The sequence below is a fragment of the Ostrea edulis genome, chromosome 3 (genome assembly GCF_947568905.1).
Source record: "Ostrea edulis chromosome 3, xbOstEdul1.1, whole genome shotgun sequence".
In the NCBI taxonomy this organism is placed as follows: domain Eukaryota; kingdom Metazoa; phylum Mollusca; class Bivalvia; order Ostreida; family Ostreidae; genus Ostrea; species Ostrea edulis.
The window spans coordinates 39,652,939-39,677,259 of NC_079166.1; the positions used below are offsets into that span (position 1 = coordinate 39,652,939).

A 24,321-nucleotide genomic window follows, 5' to 3' on the forward strand; every position below is an offset into this window, starting at 1 on the left:
AATTTTCTAGGTTTAAAGCAATAAAGTTATCCCAAGGGACCCTACATGGTCAGTCGATATGTCTGATAAATGTTATAAGGAAAGGAGGATATTGTAAGGAAATGGAAAGAAAATACTTATACTTTCTAAGTACATTAGAAGTAAATGAAAGTGTTTTAAATTTGTTTTATTTTTTCCAATGTTGCGGTTTATGCCAATTCGATGAGGTCTATGGCATCTTGTTTTGGCATAGACCCATGGTCTAGACCAAGTTTTCAACCAAATTCGAACACTGCTTGCACTATATTTTGTTGCAAATAATGCAAAAACCACCATAAGCTGGTGAGAATCGGTAGCAATCGCTATCGAAATACGACTACATTCTATACATTTAAAAGCAGATACATTGATATCATTCTTACCAAAATCCCCCACACTGTCCCTGAAGATAACGCGGGAAATGTCATGTTTACTCTTCCGATTCTCAGATGCCCGCTAGGCCCTACCGATGCCGCGTCCTAAGTATTGTCAGGAATCTTTAGGTGCCATTTTTATTAAATTTGCTTTCTATTCTCTTCGTATACTAGTACGATCTCTCAACCAGGAACTGAGGAAGTTCTGAATGTAATATTATTTACATTTAACTTTTTTCTCGCATACCTGTTTGGCTTGACCGACTTCTGGAGAATTCGTACTCAGGAGAACTCGTACCCAGAAAATAGGCCCGTTGTTGTAGCATAGACTTTTCCCCCGCATAGACAAACGGACCCGGGATAGATTTTCCCCCATGGAAAAAAATAGTGCCCCCAGCATATAATTTCCCCTATGTACAAATTTAAGTAAGTATGGAGTTTCCCCTTGGGCGAAAAAACCACCCTATTAACCCCCTCCTGTTTCCGGATTTCATTTGATATAGTTTAATGAAATAAATATACGATATTCATAAAACAAATGAATTTTCTTGGAGATGTTGAAGTTGGGTTTACCTGCTGAAAACTTTGAAATGCATATTGTAAATACAATAAGCTTCCCAAAATGCACCTACATGTGAATGACAAGGAGTGGTATTAGATATCTTGATATGCCATCAATTTTCATATATCACCCTTAAGGAAGTCAGATACTTAAGGGTGATATATGAAAATTGATGTCATATCAAGATACCTCATATCACTCCTTGTCATAGGTGCATTGGTAAATTATTCAGATGTCTAATACAAACACAGAGTTCCTTAAGATATCTTCGAAAATCTTGAAATTTCGGGTTACCTTCAATCAAAAGGTATAAGTAGCTGACTTTTTAAGGGTGATATCTAAAATTCGATGGCATATTAAGATACCTAATATAACTCCTCGTCACGTGGGTAGTTGTAAATTAGCCAGATATCTAATACAAACACAGAGTTCCTTAAGATATTTGCGAAAAACCTGAAATTTTAGGCTACCTGGAATCAAAAGGTACAAGTAGCTGACTTCTTTAAGGGTGATATCTGAAAATTTATGGCATATCAAGATGCATAATATCATTCCACTTCACGTGGATAGTTGTAAATTAGTCAGATATCTTATACAAACACAGAATTCCATAAGAAATCTACGGAAAAAAAATTATTTCATGTTATCTTCAATGAGAAGGTATAAGTAGCTAACTTCCTTAAGCGTGATATCTGAAAATCGATGACACATCAAGATACCTTATATCACTCCTAATGTCATATGTGGAATGGTAAATTAGTCAGATATCTAATACAAACACAGAGTTCCTTAAGATATTTGGAGAAAAACTTGAAATTTCAGGTTACCTGCAATCAAAATGTATACATGTAAGTAGCTGACTTCCTTAAGTGTGATATTTGAAAATCCATGACATCTCAAGATACCCAATATCACTATTCGTCATAGGTATTGTTGCAAGTTAGTTGAATATATAATATAAACACAGAGTTCCTTAAGGTATTCACACAGATCTTGAAATTTCATTGTACCGCTAATCAAAATGTTTAAGTAGCTGATTTCCTTAAGAGCGATATCTGAAAATTCGTGGCGTATCAAAACACCCTATATATCACTTCTTGTCATATGTATAGTCATAAATTCGTCAGATATGTAAATTTTAATACAAACACAAAGTTCCTTACGGTATTCACACAAATGTTGAAATTTCAGGGTAACTCGAATCAAATTGTAAAAGTAGCAGATATCTCAAAATGGATGGTATATCAAATGAATGAAGGTCCGAATTCAATCCGTATCATTTTCAAAGTAAACACTCAGTTGAAAAAGTTTGTACGTTTTTTGCATTGCAACGTTATGTAATTAGGGGAAATTGAGCATGAACTTTCATACGACTCCTCGTCCTCTTTAGAAATAAACTTGATAGATAATTTTGAAACTCGGTAACCTTTATCTGGTAGCTGGCTATCAGTAATTATAACTTTATATTTTGTAGTAGCTGGCTACGAGTAGCTAACTTTCCTTACTTTTAGTAGCTGGCTACTAGTAGCTAACTTTTCCTGGTTCAAGTAGCTGGCTACTAGTAGCCAATTTTTCTCTTTTTAAGTAGCCAGGTACTAGTAGCTGGTTACTGGTAGCTAGATAGAATGTTCTATCGTTAAAATGATAATGTCCTACGGACCCGATTTAACGATAGAATTCGTCCTATATACCTGCAATGTAGCAAAATGAAAATTGCACACAGTGCATGTTTCGGTAAAATTATGTAACACATCACTCATATGCATTTGGAAAGTTACCTTAACGACCCACTTGCCGTTAAATCCATTTTAATTAGTTGAATTTGAGAATGTAAACCCACGAGTTTGAATTTCGCTGCTAACACCTTCCATTTTACCGGAACTTGTCATTGCGTATGCGCACAGCGTGAAATACTGAACATTAATGCTGGAACATGATTCGACCTCGCCGGTATTACCGGGCCGCCGGTTTTTGACCGGCTGAACACTTGATTAGAAGCCGATAATGCGTGCGCATCAACCGGGCCGGCCCGATGGCGCCGAATTTTTTGACAGGCGTGAGCGGGACCAAGATGGCGTCGTTTCTAGATATGCAAGTTTTGTCAGTTTCATTAACGAACAGCAGCTTCTACATAAGTGCATTATGCATATATTTTTACAAGATCTTGTAACAACATATATTTTTATTATTCATTTCATCACTTTTGTCAATGCATACACCTCGAAGACCCTACATTTATGAAATAACAAAAGAATGTGAGTTGTTTAGTTACTACTCATCCAATCTTACAGGTCAGTTGCCAATTTTTATTTTTATTAGGGTTAAATAAATAGTTGCAAGAGAGGCTAGGACAGACAGTAGTTTATGTATGGTTGTCCAATTATTGTGTCAAAATAACTATATGGCATGCTATCAATAGATGTCTAATTAACATAACTGACACATACGGCATTGTTGCGGCAATGAATACTTCGTCGTTATCATCGTCAAGCTCTTCTTCTGAAAATGTGTATAAAACTGTAGCGGTTATGCTGGGCGCAGCCATATTGGATTTGGAGCCGGGGGTGCCGCCACACTTGATTCATTTTTAGCCCGGTCACATGACCGGCGGCCCGATTTTGCTGCGAATCAAGTTCCAGCAATGACGTTCCAAATATGGAGATATAGCCTTTTACGGAAAATGCTACTACGATCTTTACTACTTCGTTATTTGACATGAAAATGAATTTAAAGTTTGAAATAAACGTTAGAAATCGAGAAATATATGTTAACTAAATATTGTAACATGGGATTGAAGTAATATTCTCCCTATATAAACTTTTGCTGAAATTTGATTTCATTGATAAAGAAAATTAACCAGAGTGCACTGAGGCATGCAGGAATTATGGGAAAACAGTGGATGCTTCAGAAAATGGCGGGTAAAGATGAAGCCATCAACATTCCTAATTTCCTTCAATGGTTTATAAGATCTCATAATCAAAATGGAATCCAACAATTGCATAAGCTGTGGGAAAACTTTTTCATGTTCCAAAAAACCTGGAAACAAGAAAAGTCTGACTTCTAAATTGGTTAGGATTGACAGAACTGTGAAAGATGTTTTACAGAAAGACTTAGGGGTAAAGGGGTAAAGACGCAGTGCTCAGATCGTCAACTTTCTGTCTCCACGCCATGTGTATAAACCGGGTTTTTTTTTCCACCAATGCCTTATATGGTAGTGGGCCGTTCTTATTTGCAAATTAGTTAAGCGTTCGTTTTTCGGAAACAGCAGGGTGTTCCGATGGCAGTTTCCGGTAAAATGGCAGTCAGTTCGAATCGAGAAAAGTGACATTTCAAAGTGTTGAGTTTTCAATATTATTATACGATTTTTTTTACAGTGTTAAGGACTTACAAATTACCAATGAGGTTAGTTGTATATAAATTTAACTTTAAATGTACGCGTTTATTCTTTGATAAGTTTAAAATCGTTTTGGAGCGATTCCGCAATTTTCTGCTACGTTACGGGTATATGGGAGGTATTCTAACTGTGGTGAGGGCCTGTCCCGAGACACAGTTAGAGTGAGGGTGTCCCGAGACACAGTTAGATTATTCTAACTAACTGGTAGCCAACTTTACCGATCTATTTAATTGTCCCGTTTATCTAAATTCAAAATTTTAAATTTAAAAAAAACATTAACTTCTTCCCAACTTCACTATTTCAAATACAGTAAAATATCTGTATCTCGAATATGATTTGTCTCGAATACCCCGCTTGAGTCGAAGTCGACCGCCGGTCCCGGCCGTTTTCCCTATATAAATGATTTAAAAAACTTCTGATATCTCGAACATGGTAATCTCGAATACTCCGCTTATGTCGAAGTATTTTCAAGGTCCCATGCCCTTAATTCACCTGGTTTATCTCGAAGTGCAGTCAATTTTCCACTCTGCTTACCATACTTGGCGTCGTTAAAACACACGTCTCCACCCGCGGCTACATCAATTATAATTAATGACCGCTAATCCACGCTCGCCTTTTCCGAGTAGTCACGGGTGGACATAATTGTTTCAACAGCTCAGGTGATTAGTGAAGCCTTCCAACATTACGGATTAAGTCCACCGCCAACTATGAACCGACACGCTCGATTCCAGGGATGGTGTTTTGATTGATACACGCTATATCATTAACATGTGGGTTCGATAAACGCACAAAATTGTCGAAGTGAGCTTGAAGTTAATGCTCATAATAACGATTATCCATTTAATAATACACGCCTCAACATTAAAACTAGAACAGAGAAAACGCGAAAATCTTCAAAGTGAACAGAAATTAAACACTTTGGATCACAACAGCATATAAATAGAGACCCGTGAAATGTTCATCATTCGACAACATGTCTCAAGACAGTAAAGACAAGCTGCTAATCCCTGGCATTAAAAGAAAGTTAAAATCGCATACCATAGAAACTAATATAGATTCAAGCTATTGCAGATGTAGAGAAAGGAATTGACAGCAAGGCGGCCATCGCTAAAAAATACGAAATCCCTCCAAACACATTATCAACATGGATAAAAAATGCTGAAAAAATAAAAGATGCTTACGATCAGAGTAGCTTTGGTCCTCAAAGAAAAAAGATGAGAACAGCGACTTTAAAAGATACTGATCAAGCAGTTCTACAATGGCTCAAATCAGCCAGAGATCAGAATATCCCAGTATCCGGGCCCCTTCTTATCGCCAAAACACAATAGTTTGCCTCTCTGCTTGGCGAAGAGTTCAAGTGTACCATTGGGTGGCTTGAACGTTTTAAACAATGTCATAACATCACGTTTAAGCGTGTATGTGGCGAATCCAAAGCAGTAGATGACAATACAGAATTGATGCAAGAGTGGTCTTCAACTCTGAAAACGATCGTGACCGAATACAGTCCAAATGATATTTTCAACGCGGATGAAACTGGCTTGTTTTTTTTCGCCTTCTGCCTGATAAAACTCTGGAGTTTAAAGGGGTACAATGCCATGGTGGCAAAAACAGCAAGGAACGTTTAACTGTAATGGTTTGTGCCAATATGGCGGGCTCTGAAAAGACACCTTTACTTGTTATTGGAAAGTCGAAGAACCCACGATGTTTTAAAAACATCAAGACCCTGCCCACCTCCTATGAAGCAAACAAGAAAGCTTGGATAACATCCAATCTTTTTGCAGCGTGGATTAGAAAGCTCGACAGGCGATTTCAACACCAAAAGAGAAGACTAGCCATGATTATCGATAATTGTCCAGCGCATCTCAAAGTCACTGGTCTAAAAGCGATTCGCCTCTTCTTTTTGCCCCCAAACACTACAAGCAAAACGCAGCCAATGGACCAAGGTATTATCCAGAATCTCAAGGTTTACTATAGACAAGAGGCCCATGGGCCACATCGCTCACCTGAGTCACCTTGGCCCATATCTAAAGACTTTCCATATATATTTGCATGTAAAACCTTAGTCCCTATTATGGCCCATACTACCCTTTGCAAACTTGAATCTACACTATGTCAGAAAGCTTTCATGTAAATGTCAACTTCTTTGGCCCAATGGTTCTTGAGAAGAAGACTTTTACATCTTTTTCCTATATTTGTATGTAAAACTTTGATCCCCTATTGTGGCCCCATCCAACCCTAGGGGCCCATGATTTGAACAAGAGGCCCAAGGGCCTAGAATCGCTCTTCTGATAAATTGTACAACCCCACCATTTCTATTCTTAGCCTCTTAGTATTCTAAATCTTTAGTTAAATCCTAAGAATTCAAAAAAAGTAGGTCAATGTGACCTACGTTTTGGTTTACACATTTTGAGAACCCAAGAAATATCAACTGACAAAGTTTGATGATTTTAAGCCAATTGGTATCTGAATATTGAAATATAGCTGTCAAATTCCAATCGTAGGTCATCGTGACCTACTTTTTGGTCAGCGAACTCCGAACATGAAAGACCCCTCAACTGACAAAGTTTGATGACTGTAGGTCAAATAGTATTTAAATATAGTTGTCCAATTCCAAAAGTAGGTCAAGTTGACCTACTTTTTGGTCGAAACCCTTCTAACATGCAAGACCCAACAGCTGACAAAGTTTGATGACTGTAGGTCAAATAGTATCTGAAATATATAAATATAGCCGTCCAATTCCAAAAGTAGGTCAAGGTGACCTACTTTTGGGTCGAAACCCTTCGAACATGCAAGACCCATCAACTGACAAAGTTTGATGACTGTAGGTCAAATAGTATCTGAAATATATAAATATAGCCGTCAAATTCCAAAAGTAGGTCACAGTGACCTACTTTTTGGTCGACACACTCCGTAGACTCAAGATGCATCAACTGTCAAAGTTTGATGATTGTAGGTCAATTAGTGACTGAAATATATAAATATAACTGTCAAATGCCAAAAGTAGGTCACAGTGACTTACTTTTTGATCGATACACTCCGAAGACTCAAGATGCATCAACTGACAAAGTTTGATGATTGTAGGTCAAATAGTGTCTGAAATATAGTAATTTAGCTGTCAAATACCAAAAGTAGGTCTCGGTGACCTACTTTTTGGTCGACATAAACCGAAGACTGAAGACGCATCAACTGACAAAATTTGATGATCCTAGGTTTTACAGTGCCCAAAATATGCATCTAAAATTAAAAATGTGAAATTTAAATATCTGCAAAATTCAAAAAGTAGGTCACTGTGACCTACTTTTTTATCAATATATTTCAAGGCCTCAAGATGCATCAACTTACAAGATTTGATGATTCTAAACCTCTCGGTATTTGAAATAACAACTTAAAATATATCTATAAATGATAAGCCATAAAATTCAGAAAGTAGGTCACGATGACCTATTTTTCAGTTGACGCATTTCAAGGTCCCATGATCCACCAACTGACAAGTTTTGATGATCATAGGCTTCAAAGTGTCCAAGATATGTATCAAAATTAATTTTAAAATAAATACCTTCAAAATTCAAAAAGTAGGTCACCGTGACCTACTTTTGAGACATCTTGACACAAGGTCCTAAGATGCATCAACTGTCAAAATTTGATGATCCTAGTCCTTATAATGACTAAAATATCAAAGATTTAAAGAAATATAAATTTAGGTCAACTTTGAAGTGACCTTGAGACCACGCCCTATGCCCCAGGGTAATGCCTTGAACAATTTTTAATCTACAACATATCCTCATCCTTATGTGTACGTTTGGTGATAATCTGCCCTGTGGTTCTTGAGAAGAAGATTTTTTAGCAACCACTACTTTTGTTTGTATTTTCCTGATTATCTCCCCTTGTTAAAGGGTCACATCTCTCTATTTAGTATGTATGAAAGCCCTTGGGCCAATGATACCCTGTAACAAATTTGAAAAAATTTGGCCAAGGGGTTCTTGAGTTATAGCCCTTTTTCTAAAAAGTTTACGCACACCGCACACCGCACAAATGGCCATAGCATTAGCTCTTTGAGCCTTCGGCTCAGAAGAGCTAACAAACTTGAATCTGCATTATGTCAGGAAGCTTTCATGTAAATCTCAGCTTTTCTGGCTTAGTATTTCTTGAGAAGAAGATTTTTAAAGTTTTTCCCTATATATTTGTATGTAAAACTTTGATCCCCCCTTGTGGCCCCATCCTACCACTGGGGACCATGATTTGAACAAACTTGAATCTGCAGTATGTCAGGAAGCTTTCAGGTAAATTTCAGCTCTTCTGGCCCAGTGGTTCTTGAGAAGAAGATTTTTAAATGACCCCACCCTATTTTTGCATTTTTGTGATTATCTCCCCTTTGAAAAGGACATGGCCCTTCATTTGAACAAACTTGAAAGCCCTTCACCCAAGGATGCTTTTGGCAATGTTTGGTTGAAATTGGCCAAGTGGTTCTGGAGAAGAAGTCGAAAATGTGAAAAGTTTAATAGACAGACGGACAGACAGACAGACGACGGACAAAAAGCGATCAGAAAAGCTCACTTGAACCTTCGGTTCAGGTGAGCTAAAAAAGAAGAGAAGAGAAAGAAGAAGAAAGTGAAGATGAGGAAGAAGGAGAAATTGAGCTACCAAGGAAAAAGCCCACCATAACAGAAGCCAGACACGCTATTGGGGTTTTACAGCACTGGATTGAAATGTCCGATAATACGGAAGAACTTATTCCGGGAATTCAGAGAATTGATCGCCGCATTACTAGAGAAGAATTTCGGTCAACAAACCTCCAACAGACCTCCATTACGCTGTTCTTCGGGGACTAGCTTAGATGCTGTCAGAAAAGTTCATTGAATGAAACATTGTAGAACATTTCAAACATCTGAATTTTCCGTATCTTTGTAGTATTGTATAAAATAGCATGCGTATTAGTTGTTGTTAATAAGATATTGTATTTAATAAACATAAAAAGTTCTTTTTAAAAATCCGTCTTTTTTGTTTCTTACGTGATAGGTTCTTTCACTACAACGCAATAGCTACATCCTAGTCGGGCCTGGACATCAGTAAAGTAACCATACAAATTGTACGATCATCTTAATTTTGAAACACATTGTGAATGTGATGTTTATAGATATGGAGAGAAAAAAGCACCGAAATATTTGCCTTTGAAATTCCACAATATCAATCAACTTGCATTATAAGAAACGGCAACGGGGTTGTTGTTTATAATGCAAATCCCATACTATGCATCAAATATCCCCCTTCGGAAAAAAAATTCAAGATCGATTTTGGATATCTCGAACCCCCGGATATCTCGAAGTTTTTTCGAAGTCCCTTGAACTTCGAGATAGAGATATTTTACTGTAGTATATAACGATAAACACTTGAGATGTCTGAATGAATTTTGATATACCATTATACGTAAGTCTCGGAAGTTCTTAAATTAATTTGTGCTCGTCCTTTTATACAAATTCACACACATGCGTACACAACTACCATTTCCAAAAAAAAAAAAAAAAAACTCGCTCTGCAACTTCAACTAAAAATACTCATTCACCCTTCAAATACCGAACTCGGCAAACAACACTGTTCACCAGACAATCATGTGACATCACGTACACAAAAACACAACACGAATATGGTGGCAATGCATAAATGAGTTAGTAAACAACACACAGGTGAATGAATGTGAATCCAGCAGGCTGAATTGAATAATATACATATAACATCTGCTAATTAGATTTAGTGATTGTCACCCTGTGACACTGGTAAAATGAAACTGCTAGTAAATCGGCAGAGAGCCATGGAATTGAAAACCTCTATGTCTACAAAGTCCGTTCTACGGAAAAACACGCGTGGAGGAAAGAAACCTTGGAGAATTTGGTCGGCGCGAGTTCGAATTCCGCTTGGGCCGTTAGGTGAGAAAGTTTCCCAGTTTACTTTCGGAAGGTCTCGGTGGTCTCTTCCCAGGTACATTGTATCTGGGTTCTTTCTTCCACCAATAAAAACTGGGCGCCACCAAATAGCTGAAAAATTGTAGAGTGTGGTGGAAAACAGCAAAACAATCAACCAATCTTCTAAATCTTTACGCGCATTTTGTTATTTCGCCGGGTATAACCACTCGGTACACATACATCTTAGTGTATTACATGTAATATATTGCACAGACAATCCTATTCGTGCCCGAGTGGTTAGAGCATCGCGCTCAAAATCACTTTCCGTGTGTTGTAAATGGCGTAGCCATCTTGAATTGGACGCTGACTAAACAAGGTTGACTAGAACTTTCCATCTTCTATATGTAAAACTTATACTGTACCAATTTTGATGCACCAGATGCGCATTTCGACAAACAATGTCTCTTCAGTGATGTTCAAGCCGAAATTTTGGAAATTCGAAATAAAAATAAACTTGTAATAGCTAAAAGGAAAACTAGAGTGCCAAAACCTGGAGCCAAATTCGTCCAAGGATCAGAGCTATGCATGAGGGGGGATATAATCCTTAAGTTTGAAATGAATTTCTAAATTGTATCCCAACAATTAAATATACATCCGTATTTTCATGCTAGTAACGAAGTACTTAGCTACTGGGTAGTGAAGACCCTCGGGGACTAACAGTCCACCAGCAGAGGCCTCGACCCAGGGGTCATAATGTAAAACTTATACGTTACCAATTTTCATGTACCAGATATACATGTACCTCTTAATATCATATATCTTTGAAACGAGTGATCACACATATGATTTACATTTTGGATGATTTAATGATATCAGAACAGTTTCCAGCCATTGAAAGACGATCGCCAGATTGGAGAAGAGTAGAGATTACCACTGTAGGTTGCAGTTGGATGCGTGCGAACAAATACCACATCACCTTGGTTCACCTCCACCACCACAATCCCCGTGGTAGTCCTTATATTTGTCGCTCCCTCTGCTGTTGTATACATTGCACCTACAGCATTAGAATTGACGACAACTTGGGAATATATATGGCCATCATTGAAACAATAAAGGTTCCAAGTAAAGACATAGATGCCATGTTGTGGAGCAGTGAAAATTCCGGAGTAGGGATTGTAATGATTGTCGATGTTTGTCACAATTCTGTCAAATTTAATGGTGTGGTCTTTTGATATATCAGTCTCATATGCAGGTACGTATGCTGAAAACGCAACACCACCAGAGAAAGAAGTCTTTGTCGTTTGAACTCCTGAAAAAATGATAAACGCAATACTTAGTTATGTAGACTGATCCAAGAGGAAGACTTGGGAATTAGACTTTGTTCAACTTCCATAGACCATCACGAACGGCGCGCATAAATAGATTGCACAGTGCTTTGGTGTGGGCCTCCTAACATCCTTGATTTGTTCGAACTAACGTATGTCCCAGAAAACGTTCTCCAAATAATTCAAAAACTAAAATTTAAAACAAAGAGTTTATTTCAGACTATAAGCACAATATAAACAGATATAATTATTTGTTTTACAAAATGATTGGAAAAGATATTCTCACATGAGTTTTTTCTTTCATATTTGTAAACAAGCATCTCATGGACGAGTTCATTGCTGACTGGGGGGGGGGGGTGAATGTTAAGATATGCTCCATCCCTGCTTATTGTAAATAAATGAATAACCTGGGAGGAGTAAGCATCCCTTGTCGACCGGTCACACCCGCCGTGAGCCCTATATCTTGATCAGGTAAACGGAATTATACGTAGTCAAAATTAATTTGCCATGAACGGCCAAACAATATGTATGAAACACGTCAGACAGCATTTGACCCAATGATAGGTTTTATTGGCAAACTAAATCCAAACTAAACGACCATAAAATTTGCGAAATGCTGACTTTAAGCGAGACTGTTGGAACCCCTGCATCATCAACTTGTTTGTCAGTAGCCTGCTTCGATTTAAAAACTGACCATAAGCAGAACAAGCTCTTGCGTATTGAATCAGTTGAGAGATATATACACCATATGCAGGTAGGTGATAATGGAATATTGCTACATAAATATGGGAAGTTGACGATGGAGAAGCTAAAATCATCCCGTTTGTCATAAAGACGAGCTGTTAGTTTGCCGTTAAAATCTACTTTCAATAGAATATCTAAGTATGAAGCAGAAGTAGTGTCTTTTATTTCGAGTTCACTGCGATATATTGAATCGGTATATGAATGAAAATTATTATTGTTAATAGATAATACGTCGTCGATATATCTAAATGTCGAATTGAAGGCCACAGCAAGATATGTTGTCTTCTCACGTAGAAATGTTTGAATAAATTCTGTTTCATAGGAATATAAAAACAGGTCAGCTAATAAAGGAACACAATTCGTGCCCATGGGGATTCCAACAGACTGTTGGAAGACCTGATCAACAAAGACCAGGAAGATATTGTCAATGAGGAACTTCAGCATATTCTTTATTTCAACTTCAGAGTACTTATGCGTGGGATCAGAGTGGCGTTTAACAAAGTATTTTTTTGGATGACTGATCACTAGAAAGGAATAATTGCATTTTCCATTTTTGTTGAAGAAGCAGCTGTCTATGATGTCAAAGAGTCTAGTCTTTAATTTATCGTGAGGAATGGTCGTGTAAAATGTTGAAAAGTCATACGTTTTGATGTTGATTTGAGAAAAGTTTTGCGATTTCAAGTTTACTTAAAGTTCTTTGGAATTTTTTAGAATCCACATTTGATTTGCACCACTTATGGCATATGTAGTCGCACAGTACGTTTGATTGACTGATTGTTTTGATGTCTTTCGCCACATTCAACAATTTTTCAGTTATCTGGTGGCGCCGGGTTTTTGTTGGTGGAAGAGAGAACCCAGATACAATGTACCTGGGAAGAGACCACCGACCTTCCGAAAGTAAACTGCGAAACTTTCTCAATTACCGGCGCGAGCGTGATTCGAACCCGCGCCTACCAGAGGTGAGAGGCCGTGTGATTTTGAGCGCAATGCTCTAACCACTCGGCCACGGAGGCCCCTAGTACGTTTGAAGTTTCTCCTTCACAGCTTTTTTATATTTTCATGAGGAGCAAAGATAGGGGCTGGTAGAGCATTTACTGGATCCAGCAATGTATCTTTGTAAGGGTTTTTACGAAGTTTAGGAATCCAGTATAGGTACGGTAACTCATATTCCTCCGACCCATTGACTGGTATATTAAATGTGTCCAAAACTGAAGCATGGTTTTGAAGAATCTTTATCTTTTGAAAGGGCAATTGGAGTTTAAGTACGACATTTGAAGAAGGAAGAGTTTGGTGACCGTATACATAATGAATTCTTTTTATCTGTGTGTCTTTCTGATTGCATGTTTGCATATTTTTAGCATCGCATAATGTTACGCATGCAAAATCTCCCAAACAACCGACCAATAATTCATAGCATTCAAAAGTACCAACGCTAATGAGAATCTCACCGCGTTTTTCCATTTTCACGTTTCCTACATCATCCATTTGTGAATATCCCTGAAGTGGAAACTCTTGTTTGATTTGGGTCGTCAGAAGCTCTCCTCTTGTTTTTGTGAAATTATCGCCATTTGATGAAGAACTGTCATTAATGTTTGGTGGAGTGTCCTTTTCATTAGCAATGTTGGTTTGTTTCGTCTGTTTTTGTGCTTTTCCGTCAAGAAATGTCTCCCAATTTGAACTTTTCATTTCAAATACTAGCCTATTCTCTTCCACATTTGCTAGTCTGGTTTCTTGTTCCTCGTTTTTACGTTCTAATTCTGAGACTCTAGCCTTAAGGAGGGACATTTGTCTGTTGGAGTCAGTTAGAGCTTCTTCAAGGCTTACTACTCTTCTTTCCAGATCCAGTTTTTCTTTTTTGAGTTTGTTTTTTGACGCATCCTGTCCACTGTTTCCGAAACCGTTGTTAGCGAAAATCTGGTCTTCAAGTTTTAGTTGAAGGCTATCAAATAAATTCTCAAGATTCTCAAGTCTTTCGTCACATGTTTTGGCTAACGTTATTTCGAGAAAAGTAAACACTAGAAAAACACGGAGCACGAGCAGAATCATGTCTAAACTCCCTGGTATAACAGTATAGTGACAGAAAATATTCTCTTACTGATAAGTACGTATGTATGTACAGATTTAGTGTATTCAGATAGCAATAGGTTCAGAACAGTTGATCTCAATGTTACGTATTAGGTCATTAGTAATATGCAAGCTACAATAAGGAATTACAAGTCGATTTTGGTTGCTCGTGGCTCTAGCCCTTTGTATTAAGAGAGTACGGAAACATCTTAGGTCATGTTGAAATTGATGATAAATATGGACAAATTTCCCAAAGAGAAGGCAAACTGTCGCAAAACTTCAAATTCCAGTGCCACGGGCAATGTTCCCAGAATAAGGAAATTTAAGTCAGATAATTTTGTTTATTATCATGTTTAGGAGCGATATTATATGCTTAAATCGCAACCACTCCACCTCTTCTGCCCATTCCTTTTTCTCCTCCAAGCAAATTATCTTTACAATTTCACACATGCAAATATAAATTTAAATATCGAGTTGAATCCTTTTTACTTAGAAAATGTAATGCCCTTATTCTTATCTTGATAAAGTTATAGCCCTGAGAAGATTCAACTCCACGGGAAAATAGATGAAAGAAAAGTCAGTAATGCTTTTTGGGGATTATTTCGTTTGCCTAGGAAATAATTGTCTCTCTCTGAGAAAATCCATTTTAAACATTTACATTATGTATCTAATAAATTACCCCATTACTGATCAAAATTTAACGTTGATCACTTTTCAATTACCGGTTTGTTTTTTTCAATTCAATTTTTTTCGTTGAATTTTGATCGGGATCAACTTTTAACGTGGAGAAATGACCACTGGGGGCGTTCTTCAATGGGATCACTAGTGTTACGCCGGCGTCATAAACCGTCATGCGTAAATTGTCATATTTTTCAACGTAGTCACAATTTATATCAATACACATCTTTGGTGTCGTTTTATGTAATTATCAAATGTTTGTTCAAATTGATCAGTTTTCATTAGAAAGATTACTTTCATCACCTACTGTCGTAAACCACACTCGTTATCAAATTTCTTCCCTTGCAAATAGGACTTGATATAGGGAGAGACTACGAAGTCCATAGGGGCTAAAACTGGACTGTAAGGCAGGTGATTAAGGCATTCAAAACTGTTTTAAGAGAGATATGGCAAGGCATATCGTACTTTGCAGTGTGGTTTGCGGTGCTATGTTTATGATAACAATTCTTATTGTAGTACGTACGTTTTCTGTTCAAAAATCCCCTTATGGTAGTGCGTTAGTTATGGAAGTACCGGGAGGGGGTATCATAGACCTACGGATTGTCTTTACAGGAATGAAGGTCATAGGCTTGTCAATACAGAATTTAAAAATCTAAAGTATGACATTTCACTTTGTCCGATCGAGTTATAAAACACGTACATAGAAATTGTAGAAGTCTGAAATTATCTTCCTTGTAGAAGTTCGTCATTGTTCAGCATCACAATGTATAACACCGTATTCGTTTAAACTATGGACATCTTTAACATCAAGCGCATAATTCCATGTGAAAATATTCGGGAAGTAAAATTCGAGACTTTAGAGGGGTCCCGATCCTATCGTTGATATAAGCCATATGGAATGTACATATGTAGTAAGCGGTATGAAATGTACAAATGATCACTTTCAATCATGAATAGATGTCTAGATTTTGTGGGGATCATCAATATATATATATATATATATATATATATATATATATATATATATATATATATACATATATGAAAGGTGAAGATAACGAACAGTGATCAATCTCATAACTCCCATCAACAATACAAAATAGAGAGTTGGGCAAACACGGATGCCTGGATATGCCAGAGGTGGGATCAGGTGCCTTGGAGGAGTAAGCATCCCCTGTCGACCGGTCACATCCGCCGTGAACCCTATATCTTGATCAGGTAAACGGAGCTATCGGTAATCAAAATCAGTGTGCCAAGAACGGCCTAACAATCGGTATGAAACATATTCATTTCAAAATTAAGGATGATCTCCCTGAAGCATAGCTCTCATCCTTGGATGAATTTGGCTCCATTTTTTGGCACCCTAGTTTTCCTTTTAGCTCTCACAAGTTTATTGTTATTTCGAATTTCCAAACTTTCGGCTTGAGCATCACTGAAGAAACATTATTTGTCGAAATGCGCATCTGGTGCATGAAAATTGGTACCGTATGAGTTTTACATCTGACAGGTTTTATTGGCAAACTAGATCGTTATAACGACCATAGAATTTGCGAAATGCCTCCTTTAAACGAGACTGTTGGAACCCCTTCACACACAATATAACATGTGATAGTATTTGCATATCAAATGATATGACTTTCCAAATTAGACAATAAGATCGATAAATTGTCATGACTTCTAAAGTTCGAGAATGAAATTTTATCGCTCCAGTTTTTAAAACGGTGATAATTAAAACCACCCGTTTTATTGTACCAATATATCAGACAAATTACTCAGTTACATGTTACTAGTATATGAATACTGTATAAAATGCCTTACGTGGACTATACAAACATTACGTTGTAGGGATGGGCTGATAATTGGATTGGTAACTAAAGCATTTACCTCCTTACGATAGGGTACAGGATTCTATATGAAATATTTTATATTAAAAAAGACAATATTGCTTATACTAAAGTACATGTTACATATAGTATATACATGAACATGTATATGGAAGGCGCTTAATTATTTTACTGTATGCTGAATAATATCCACTAAATCCACTACATTTCCTAAAACAAATTAAACATGTTTTGAAACCGTGATAAGGATGCTTAATGATTACTGATCTTTTTCATCGATGCAATATATGGAAAGTTATACAACTGTAAGATACAAGTCATATGAAATGTGTGGAACACGATGTAACAGCTGCACACCAGGTGTAACTGTGAACCCCTCCTCTCGCCACAATATTTAGATTTGATCACGTTAACTTGGCACCTCTCTGAACTTAAAAAAACCCCAAGTACAATCGATACACGTAGCAATGCATGGTGTATAAGTTGAGGACGTTTTCACTCTATGGTATATAACATGTGTCGACAACCTACATGTACATGGAGTGAATAAGTTTGTGTAAACATTGTATTCATTGGTGTCTAAGGATAGGCACACCGGACCACTATCACTACCACCACCATCAATACCAGCACAACCACAGCCAACACCACTCTCGCCACCAACACTTCTAACATCACCACTACCACCACCACCAACACTTCTAACATCACCACTACCACCACCAACACTTCTAACATCTCCACTACCAACACCAACACTTTTAACATCTCCACTACCAACACCACCAACACTTCTAACATCACCACTACCACCACCAAAACTTCTAACATCTCCACTACCAACACCACCAACACTTCTAGCATCTCCACTACCAACACCACCAACACTTCTAACATTACCACTACCAACACCACCAACACTTCTAACATCACCACTACCAACACCACCAACACTTCTAACATCTCCACTACCAACACCACCAACACTTCTAACATCACCACTACCACCACCAACACTTCTAACATCACCACTACCAACACCACCAACACTTCTAACATCTCCACTACCAACACCACCAACACTTCTAACATCACCACTACCACCACCAACACTTCTAACATCACCACTACCAACACCATCAACACTTCTAACATCACCACTACCACCACCACCACTTCTAACATCACCACTACCAACACCACCAACACTTCTAACATCTCCACTACCACCACCAACACTAACATCTCCACTACCAACACCACCAACACTTCTAACATCTCCACTACCACCACCAACACTTCTAACATCTCCACTATCAACACCACCAACACTTCTAACATCACCACTACCAACACCACCAACACTTCTAACATCACCACTACCACCACCAACACTTCTAACATCTCCACTACCAACACCACCAACACTTCTAACATCACCACTACCAACACCACCAACACTTCCAACATCACCACTACCACCACCAACACTTCTAGCAACACCACTACCACCACCAACACTTCTAACATCACCACTACCACCAACAACACTTATAATATCTCCACTACCACCACCAACACTTCTAACATCACCACTACCAACACCACCAACACTTCTAACATTACCACTACCAACACCACCAACACTTCTAACATCACTGTAATGAAGTTCTTTTTGGATTTTGTGTAGGCAATAGAGAAAATGATAAATCGTAGAATAAATAAAAAGAAAATTTATTTAGCAATAAGATAAGAAATATAGAGATGTTTGAAAAACAAAGAAATCACACTTTCACATGCACACACCCATACTCTCTCACCGAGAAAGAAAATATAAATTGGTATAAATAAACCTGGCAATATTGACAAATCAACATAACGTATAACTGTCAAGACAGTTCAATAGTCAATACAACAAATATGTCATTCCAGGCTGAAAATATAACTCATAATAAATGTATTACAAAAATGGTTCAAATAGTAGCAAATTCCGCTAACTACAGAAAAAGTTAAACAGTAGTAAATTACGTTTTGTACAAATTTCTCAAATTCCTTTTTGATAAAATGTTAATTTACCGAAACTCAATATGAATGTTTGGCTACTCAGCACAATTCAATTTAATGCCACGTCACACTTGGCACAACCAGGCCTCCATATAGCGCGAACAGCCCCTCCGCTTCCAGTCCCGGACTCACAGGTCTCTCACTGAACAACGATACTGGGTATCACGCCGACTTCAAACCAATGACAACACTAGGCCCACAAAATAATTGCCAAGTCCACCACGTGGAACACCCATGTACAGTGTGGTCTCACGTGTTTTGATTCCCACGCCGAGCACCTACTGAAACGCTGAGAGTACTGCCTGATATGGCCCAGATAGCTTATTAAATCCCCTCTGCACTGAAATAGCAATCACTTAACCTAAAACCTATACACAAAGTGACTTGGTTAACAACAAAATTTTAAAACACAATACACGAGAAAATTAACCCGAAACCTCGCAAATATTTCACACAAAAATAGCTTACCGGCTGGAGAAAACCTATGCCCACACAGTAAAATGTTTGTCTCTCTGGCTACCCATTACCCAGACTAACTTCTGGAATTCGCCAAGAAAAGACCCCTGCTGGACAGCATGAAAACGTGGCCGCACGCTTGACAAACAGCCGCTACTCTGACTGACCAAACCAGTATGCTAAAAATAGCCTTATCGACCAACACTCACACTACGGAAACACCTTACAAGCATAAACAACTATTTACAGACAATACCACAAAAACTAACTAAAATGAAAATTAACTTCATCACACACGCCCCCATTTATTTATAAAATGTCCATCATTTTAAATAAATTATGATGAAGTTGAAAACAAAATTGAAACCAACTTAAATTGGTCTGGATAAAACATCCGCCATCTTGTTATCCTTCCCAGCAATGTGTTCAACCGTGTACTTGAACTCTTGCAGAACCAGACTCCATCTTAAAAGCCTTGGATTCTCTGATTTCATTGTCTTTAACCATTGTAGTACACGGTGATCCGACTCAATTAAATATTCCTTGCCATACAAATACTTACGTAGACGTTTTACAGCCCACACTATGGCGTAACATTCTTTTTCTACTGTTGCAAAGTTTTGTTCTCTGGGCAACAACTTTTTGCTAAGGTAGACAATAGGATGACGTTCTGAATGTTTCTCTTGTAATAGAACTGCTCCAAGTCCCCTATCACTGGCCTCAGTTTGTAATATGAACTCTGAATGGAAATCAGGGTTCCATAGTAAAGGCGCACTTACCAAATCCTGTTTCAACTGACGAAAAGCCTTGTCGTGCTCATCCGTCCAATTCACCTTATTGGATGAATTTTTCCTTGTCAAGTCTGATAATGGAGCTGACTTTGTAGAGAAATTGGGAATAAATTTCCTATAAAAGTTGACTGACCCTAAAAATGACCTTACCTCCTTCTTCTTGGTTGGAACTGGGATATTCAAGATAGCTTGAAGTTTCTGCTGTAGGACTAACTTGACTATTCCCTTCCAAATGACCTAAGAACTCCATCTGATGTGAACCAAACTCGAATTTCTTTGGATTTGCTGTCAAACCTGCTTTCTGTAACGAGCTTAACACTGCCTTTATGTGCCCTAGATGACTTTCCCAACTTTCGCTGAAAATAATGATGTCATCGATAAAGCAATCTGAAAATGTAGCATGGTCAGCTAAAACAGTTCTTACTAACCTGTTGAATGTTGCAGCAGAGTTCATCATTCCAAACGGCATAACCGTAAATTGGAAATGACCAAATGGAGTCACAAACGCGCTTTTCTCTTTGGCCTCATCGTCCAAACTGATTTGCCAATAACCCTTCGTAAGGTCTATCTTACTCAAATACTTTGCTTCCCCGAGTCTATCAATGATATCGTCAATCTGAGCATTTGGCTCGGGATCAAATTGGGTTACCTGATTTAATTTTCGGTAGTCTACGCAGAACCTAATTGTCTTGTCTTTCTTAGGAATGATAACTACTGGAGATGCATAAGGACTTACCGAAGATTCCACAATACCCGCTTCTAACATCGCCGACAACTTTCTTTTCACTTCATTCCGTAATGCATGTGGAATTTGATAGGGTTTTTGGCGAACTGGAATATCGCATGTGGTGAAAACACGATGTTTCAATATCGACGTTCTGCCAGGAACATTGGTCTACACCTCGCTGCATTCTTTCAAACATTCCATGAGTTCCGTTTTCTGTTCCTTAGATAATGTGTCGGATATCTTGACATCTTTGAAATTGTCTCTTGGATCCACCAAAGGAGTATCAATGCAGTCATTATCCTCTTCCGAATGATCTGCAATACATACTGCTGCTATAACTTGCTTCTCATTCTCTTCATCTCTTTCAAACCAGCGTTTTAGCATGTTGACATGGTAAACTTTGGTACCGCCGTTGTCATACCGTACTCTGTAGTCTACCGGACTTACTTTCTCCAATACAGGAAAAGGTCCTTTCCACTGTGCCAATATTTTCTTTGTACTCGTCGGTAACAAAACCAGGACTTTTCCCCCGACTTCAAATGACCTATTTCCCGCATTTCGGTCGTAATACCTTTTCTGGTCCGTTTTACTGTCCTGTTCCTTCTCTGATACGAGATCTGCCATCTTTGCCAGTTTTTCGCGCATCTCAATGATGTAGTTGAGTACTGAGGGTTGCAACTGACGACTCTTGTCTTTCTCACCATCGATGTTTTCTCTAAGAATAGCAACTGGTCCTCTGACGTGTCTCCCATACATCAGCTCAAATGGTGCAAAGCCTGTCGATTCCTGCGGAACTTCCCTATAAGCAAATAGGAGATATGGCAAAAGCTTATCCCACTTACCTGGCTCATCCTGTGCGTATATTTGGAGCATCCTCTTTAAAGTCCTATTAAACAGCTCGACCAGACCATTTGCTTGAGGATGATACGGAGTTGTGTTTAACTTGTGTATGCTCAACAGTCGACATAACTCCGACATCAGGGATGACATAAAGTTTGTACCTGGATCTGACACTTCTAACATCACCACTACCAACACCACCAACACTTCTAACATCACCACTACCACCACCAACACTTCTAACATAACCACTACCACCACCAAAACTTCTAACATCTCCACTACCACCACCAACACTTATATCTCCACTACCACCACCAACACTTCTAACATCTCCACTACCAACACCACCAACACTTCTAACATCACCACTACCAACACCACCAACACTTCTAACATCACCACTACCAACACCAACACTTCTAACATCTCCACTACCACCACCAACACTTCTAACATCACCACTACCACCACCACCACTTCTAACATCTCCACTACCACCAGCTACACTTCTAACATCTCCACTACCAACACCACTAACACTTCTAACATCACCACTACCACCACCAACACTTCTAACATCTCCACTACCAACACCACCAACACTTCTAACATCACCACTACCAACACCACCAACACTTCTAACATCACCAATACCAATACGACTTGTATATATTTATATCATTTGATGATATCTTATTGTTATGCAAATATATGCAGAATCGCAAACTGGGTTAGTCATTTAAAAACTTTATGTACTATTGGTATTCAGATACCAATTCATGATATCATCCTTTCTTATCATTAAATAGAAGGCATTATACATAATAATTATAGTTTTTGATTGATTGATTGATTGTATCTTGCTTAACGTCTCGCTCGAGAATTTTTCACTCATATGAAGACGTCACCAAGACCGGTGAAGGGCTTCAAATTTTAGGCCTATGCTCGGTGCTTACGGCCATTAAGCAGTGAGGGTTCTTTAGCGTGCCACACCTACTGCGACACGAGACATCCCCTGATGCCGAGCGTTTGGCGATGGAACTGTCACTACCCGTTTTAACGACTTAGGTCTGTCGCGGCCGGGATTCGAACCTCAGCCTACCACATGCAACGCAAACGCTCTAACCTCGGCCACCGCGTAGAGTCATTATATGAACTGATTTAAATATCTAAACTATGTCAGAAGAGTGACCTCTAGCTGTACATGGGAGTGGCAATTAAACAGAAGGAGGACTAAGGGACGTAGAAGATGATGGTTGGTGTATAGATGACAGATTACTCCTCTTGAAATCTGGATTTGACTTGTCGGATTTCTGTACATAGGACCTGCATATATGTCTGCATTTGTCACACAGAAAATCAGGGTCACTAGACGTTCTTCCAGAAAGTCTGCTTATTATATTCCTATTAATTTTTGATATAACATATATCTGTCTGTCTGTTTCGTAGTTCTAGGGCAGTTAAAACGCTTAAAGGAATTTTTTTAGGCATCTGTAACTACTCAATTTGGAAACGGAAATAAAATCAAAATCTTAATGCATAATTTCATTATAATTTAGATTTAAACAATATCTTCATATGCAGAAAACACGAATGGATTGGACAAAAGGCATTGCATATACATATGTATATAAGCCCTCTCCAAATGCATGCTGAAGTAAATTATGTCAGTATTATTCATACATACTTAAGTATTAAGACATTATGCAGGCTGTTTCCCCTTAAAAATTGTCAAAATTTCCCCCCAAATCGTGTCAAAATTATTTGCACTTTTAAAAACATTATATTACAAATATTTTACATATGACCTACTATTGCGTCAATGGCATCCCGATAAAGTGAATATTGGACAGTATCAAGATAACCCTGTATAATTTTCATTTCATGATCGAGATACATGCCATGTGGCATGAAAAAGTAGTATGTAAAAAGAAAAAATCTTTAAAAATCTATAGTTACAAAATTTCAATAGTTTACACACAAACACACACACACACACACGCACCCATTTATCCACACATTTATTTATTGAGGAGTTCAATATTAAAAAATTCCTAATATCAAAATAAGTTGATAATTTTTCCAAATCAGTAAGGCATATTCGTAGCTTCTAAATTTGGTGTGAAAAACACTGGATGTAAATCATTTGATTTTGTTTCATTAGGAATAATGATAAAGTCATGTACATGTAATAGTGCAGAACTTTAAATGAGTGTGGTAACAAATTGGGATAAAAATATTTTTAAAAAATAAATAATGATAAATAACTTGAACCTTCAATTAAGGCATCGCTCTCTTCACATTCAATAATAAATCGCTAGGTAGAAATATAAACACAATATGTTACACGTACAGGGTGTTCGTGGCTCGAGTCCTTTGAGAGTTAATTTAGAAGATTTTTCCATCAAAATTGATAAAAGCATGTATGATATCTGAAAATTTCAGTGATGGCATATTAAGATGTTAAAATCACTCCACTTCCTATATATAACCCTGAATTAATTAATTCGTTAATGTAAATAGCAATTCCTTTCTTGAAA

The 24,321-nt window shown here is 37.8% G+C and overlaps 3 protein-coding genes and 1 pseudogene across 3 annotated transcripts in view; 1 reads left to right on the forward strand and 3 right to left on the reverse strand.

The window, feature by feature from the left end:
- The window catches only part of LOC125673160 (titin-like), a 268,458-nt gene that overhangs the window by 114,154 nt on the left and 129,983 nt on the right, over positions 1 to 24,321 (forward strand). The gene's annotated exons all lie outside the window — the stretch shown is intronic.
- LOC125673175 (uncharacterized) overlaps positions 11,108 to 24,321 on the reverse strand; it is a 333,899-nt gene continuing 320,685 nt past the window's right edge. Inside the window, exon 3 of the mRNA XM_056160703.1 lies at positions 11,108 to 11,231. The gene's annotated coding sequence lies outside the window, so the exon portion shown is untranslated. The remainder of the gene's footprint in view (positions 11,232 to 24,321) is intronic.
- LOC125673173 (uncharacterized) lies at positions 11,113 to 14,365 on the reverse strand. The gene is made up of 2 exons (XM_056160702.1): positions 13,763 to 14,365; positions 11,113 to 11,554 (listed from the first exon to the last, which is right to left on the reverse strand). The coding sequence occupies exons 1-2, from the start codon at positions 14,358 to 14,360 to the stop codon at positions 11,118 to 11,120; spliced, it is 1,035 nt and encodes a 344-aa protein (XP_056016677.1). The 5' UTR covers positions 14,361 to 14,365; the 3' UTR covers positions 11,113 to 11,117.
- LOC130053431 (uncharacterized) lies at positions 19,922 to 21,435 on the reverse strand (annotated as a pseudogene).

Coding starts and splice junctions, on each gene's coding strand:
- LOC125673173 (XM_056160702.1), bottom strand. CDS start 14,360: ATGATTCTGCTCGTGCTCCGTGTTTTTCTAGTGTTTACTTTTCTCGAA. Junction 11,555..13,762: donor CGTGAAAATGGAAAAACGCG/GTGAGATTCTCA, acceptor TCATTTTTTCAG/GAGTTCAAACGACAAAGACT.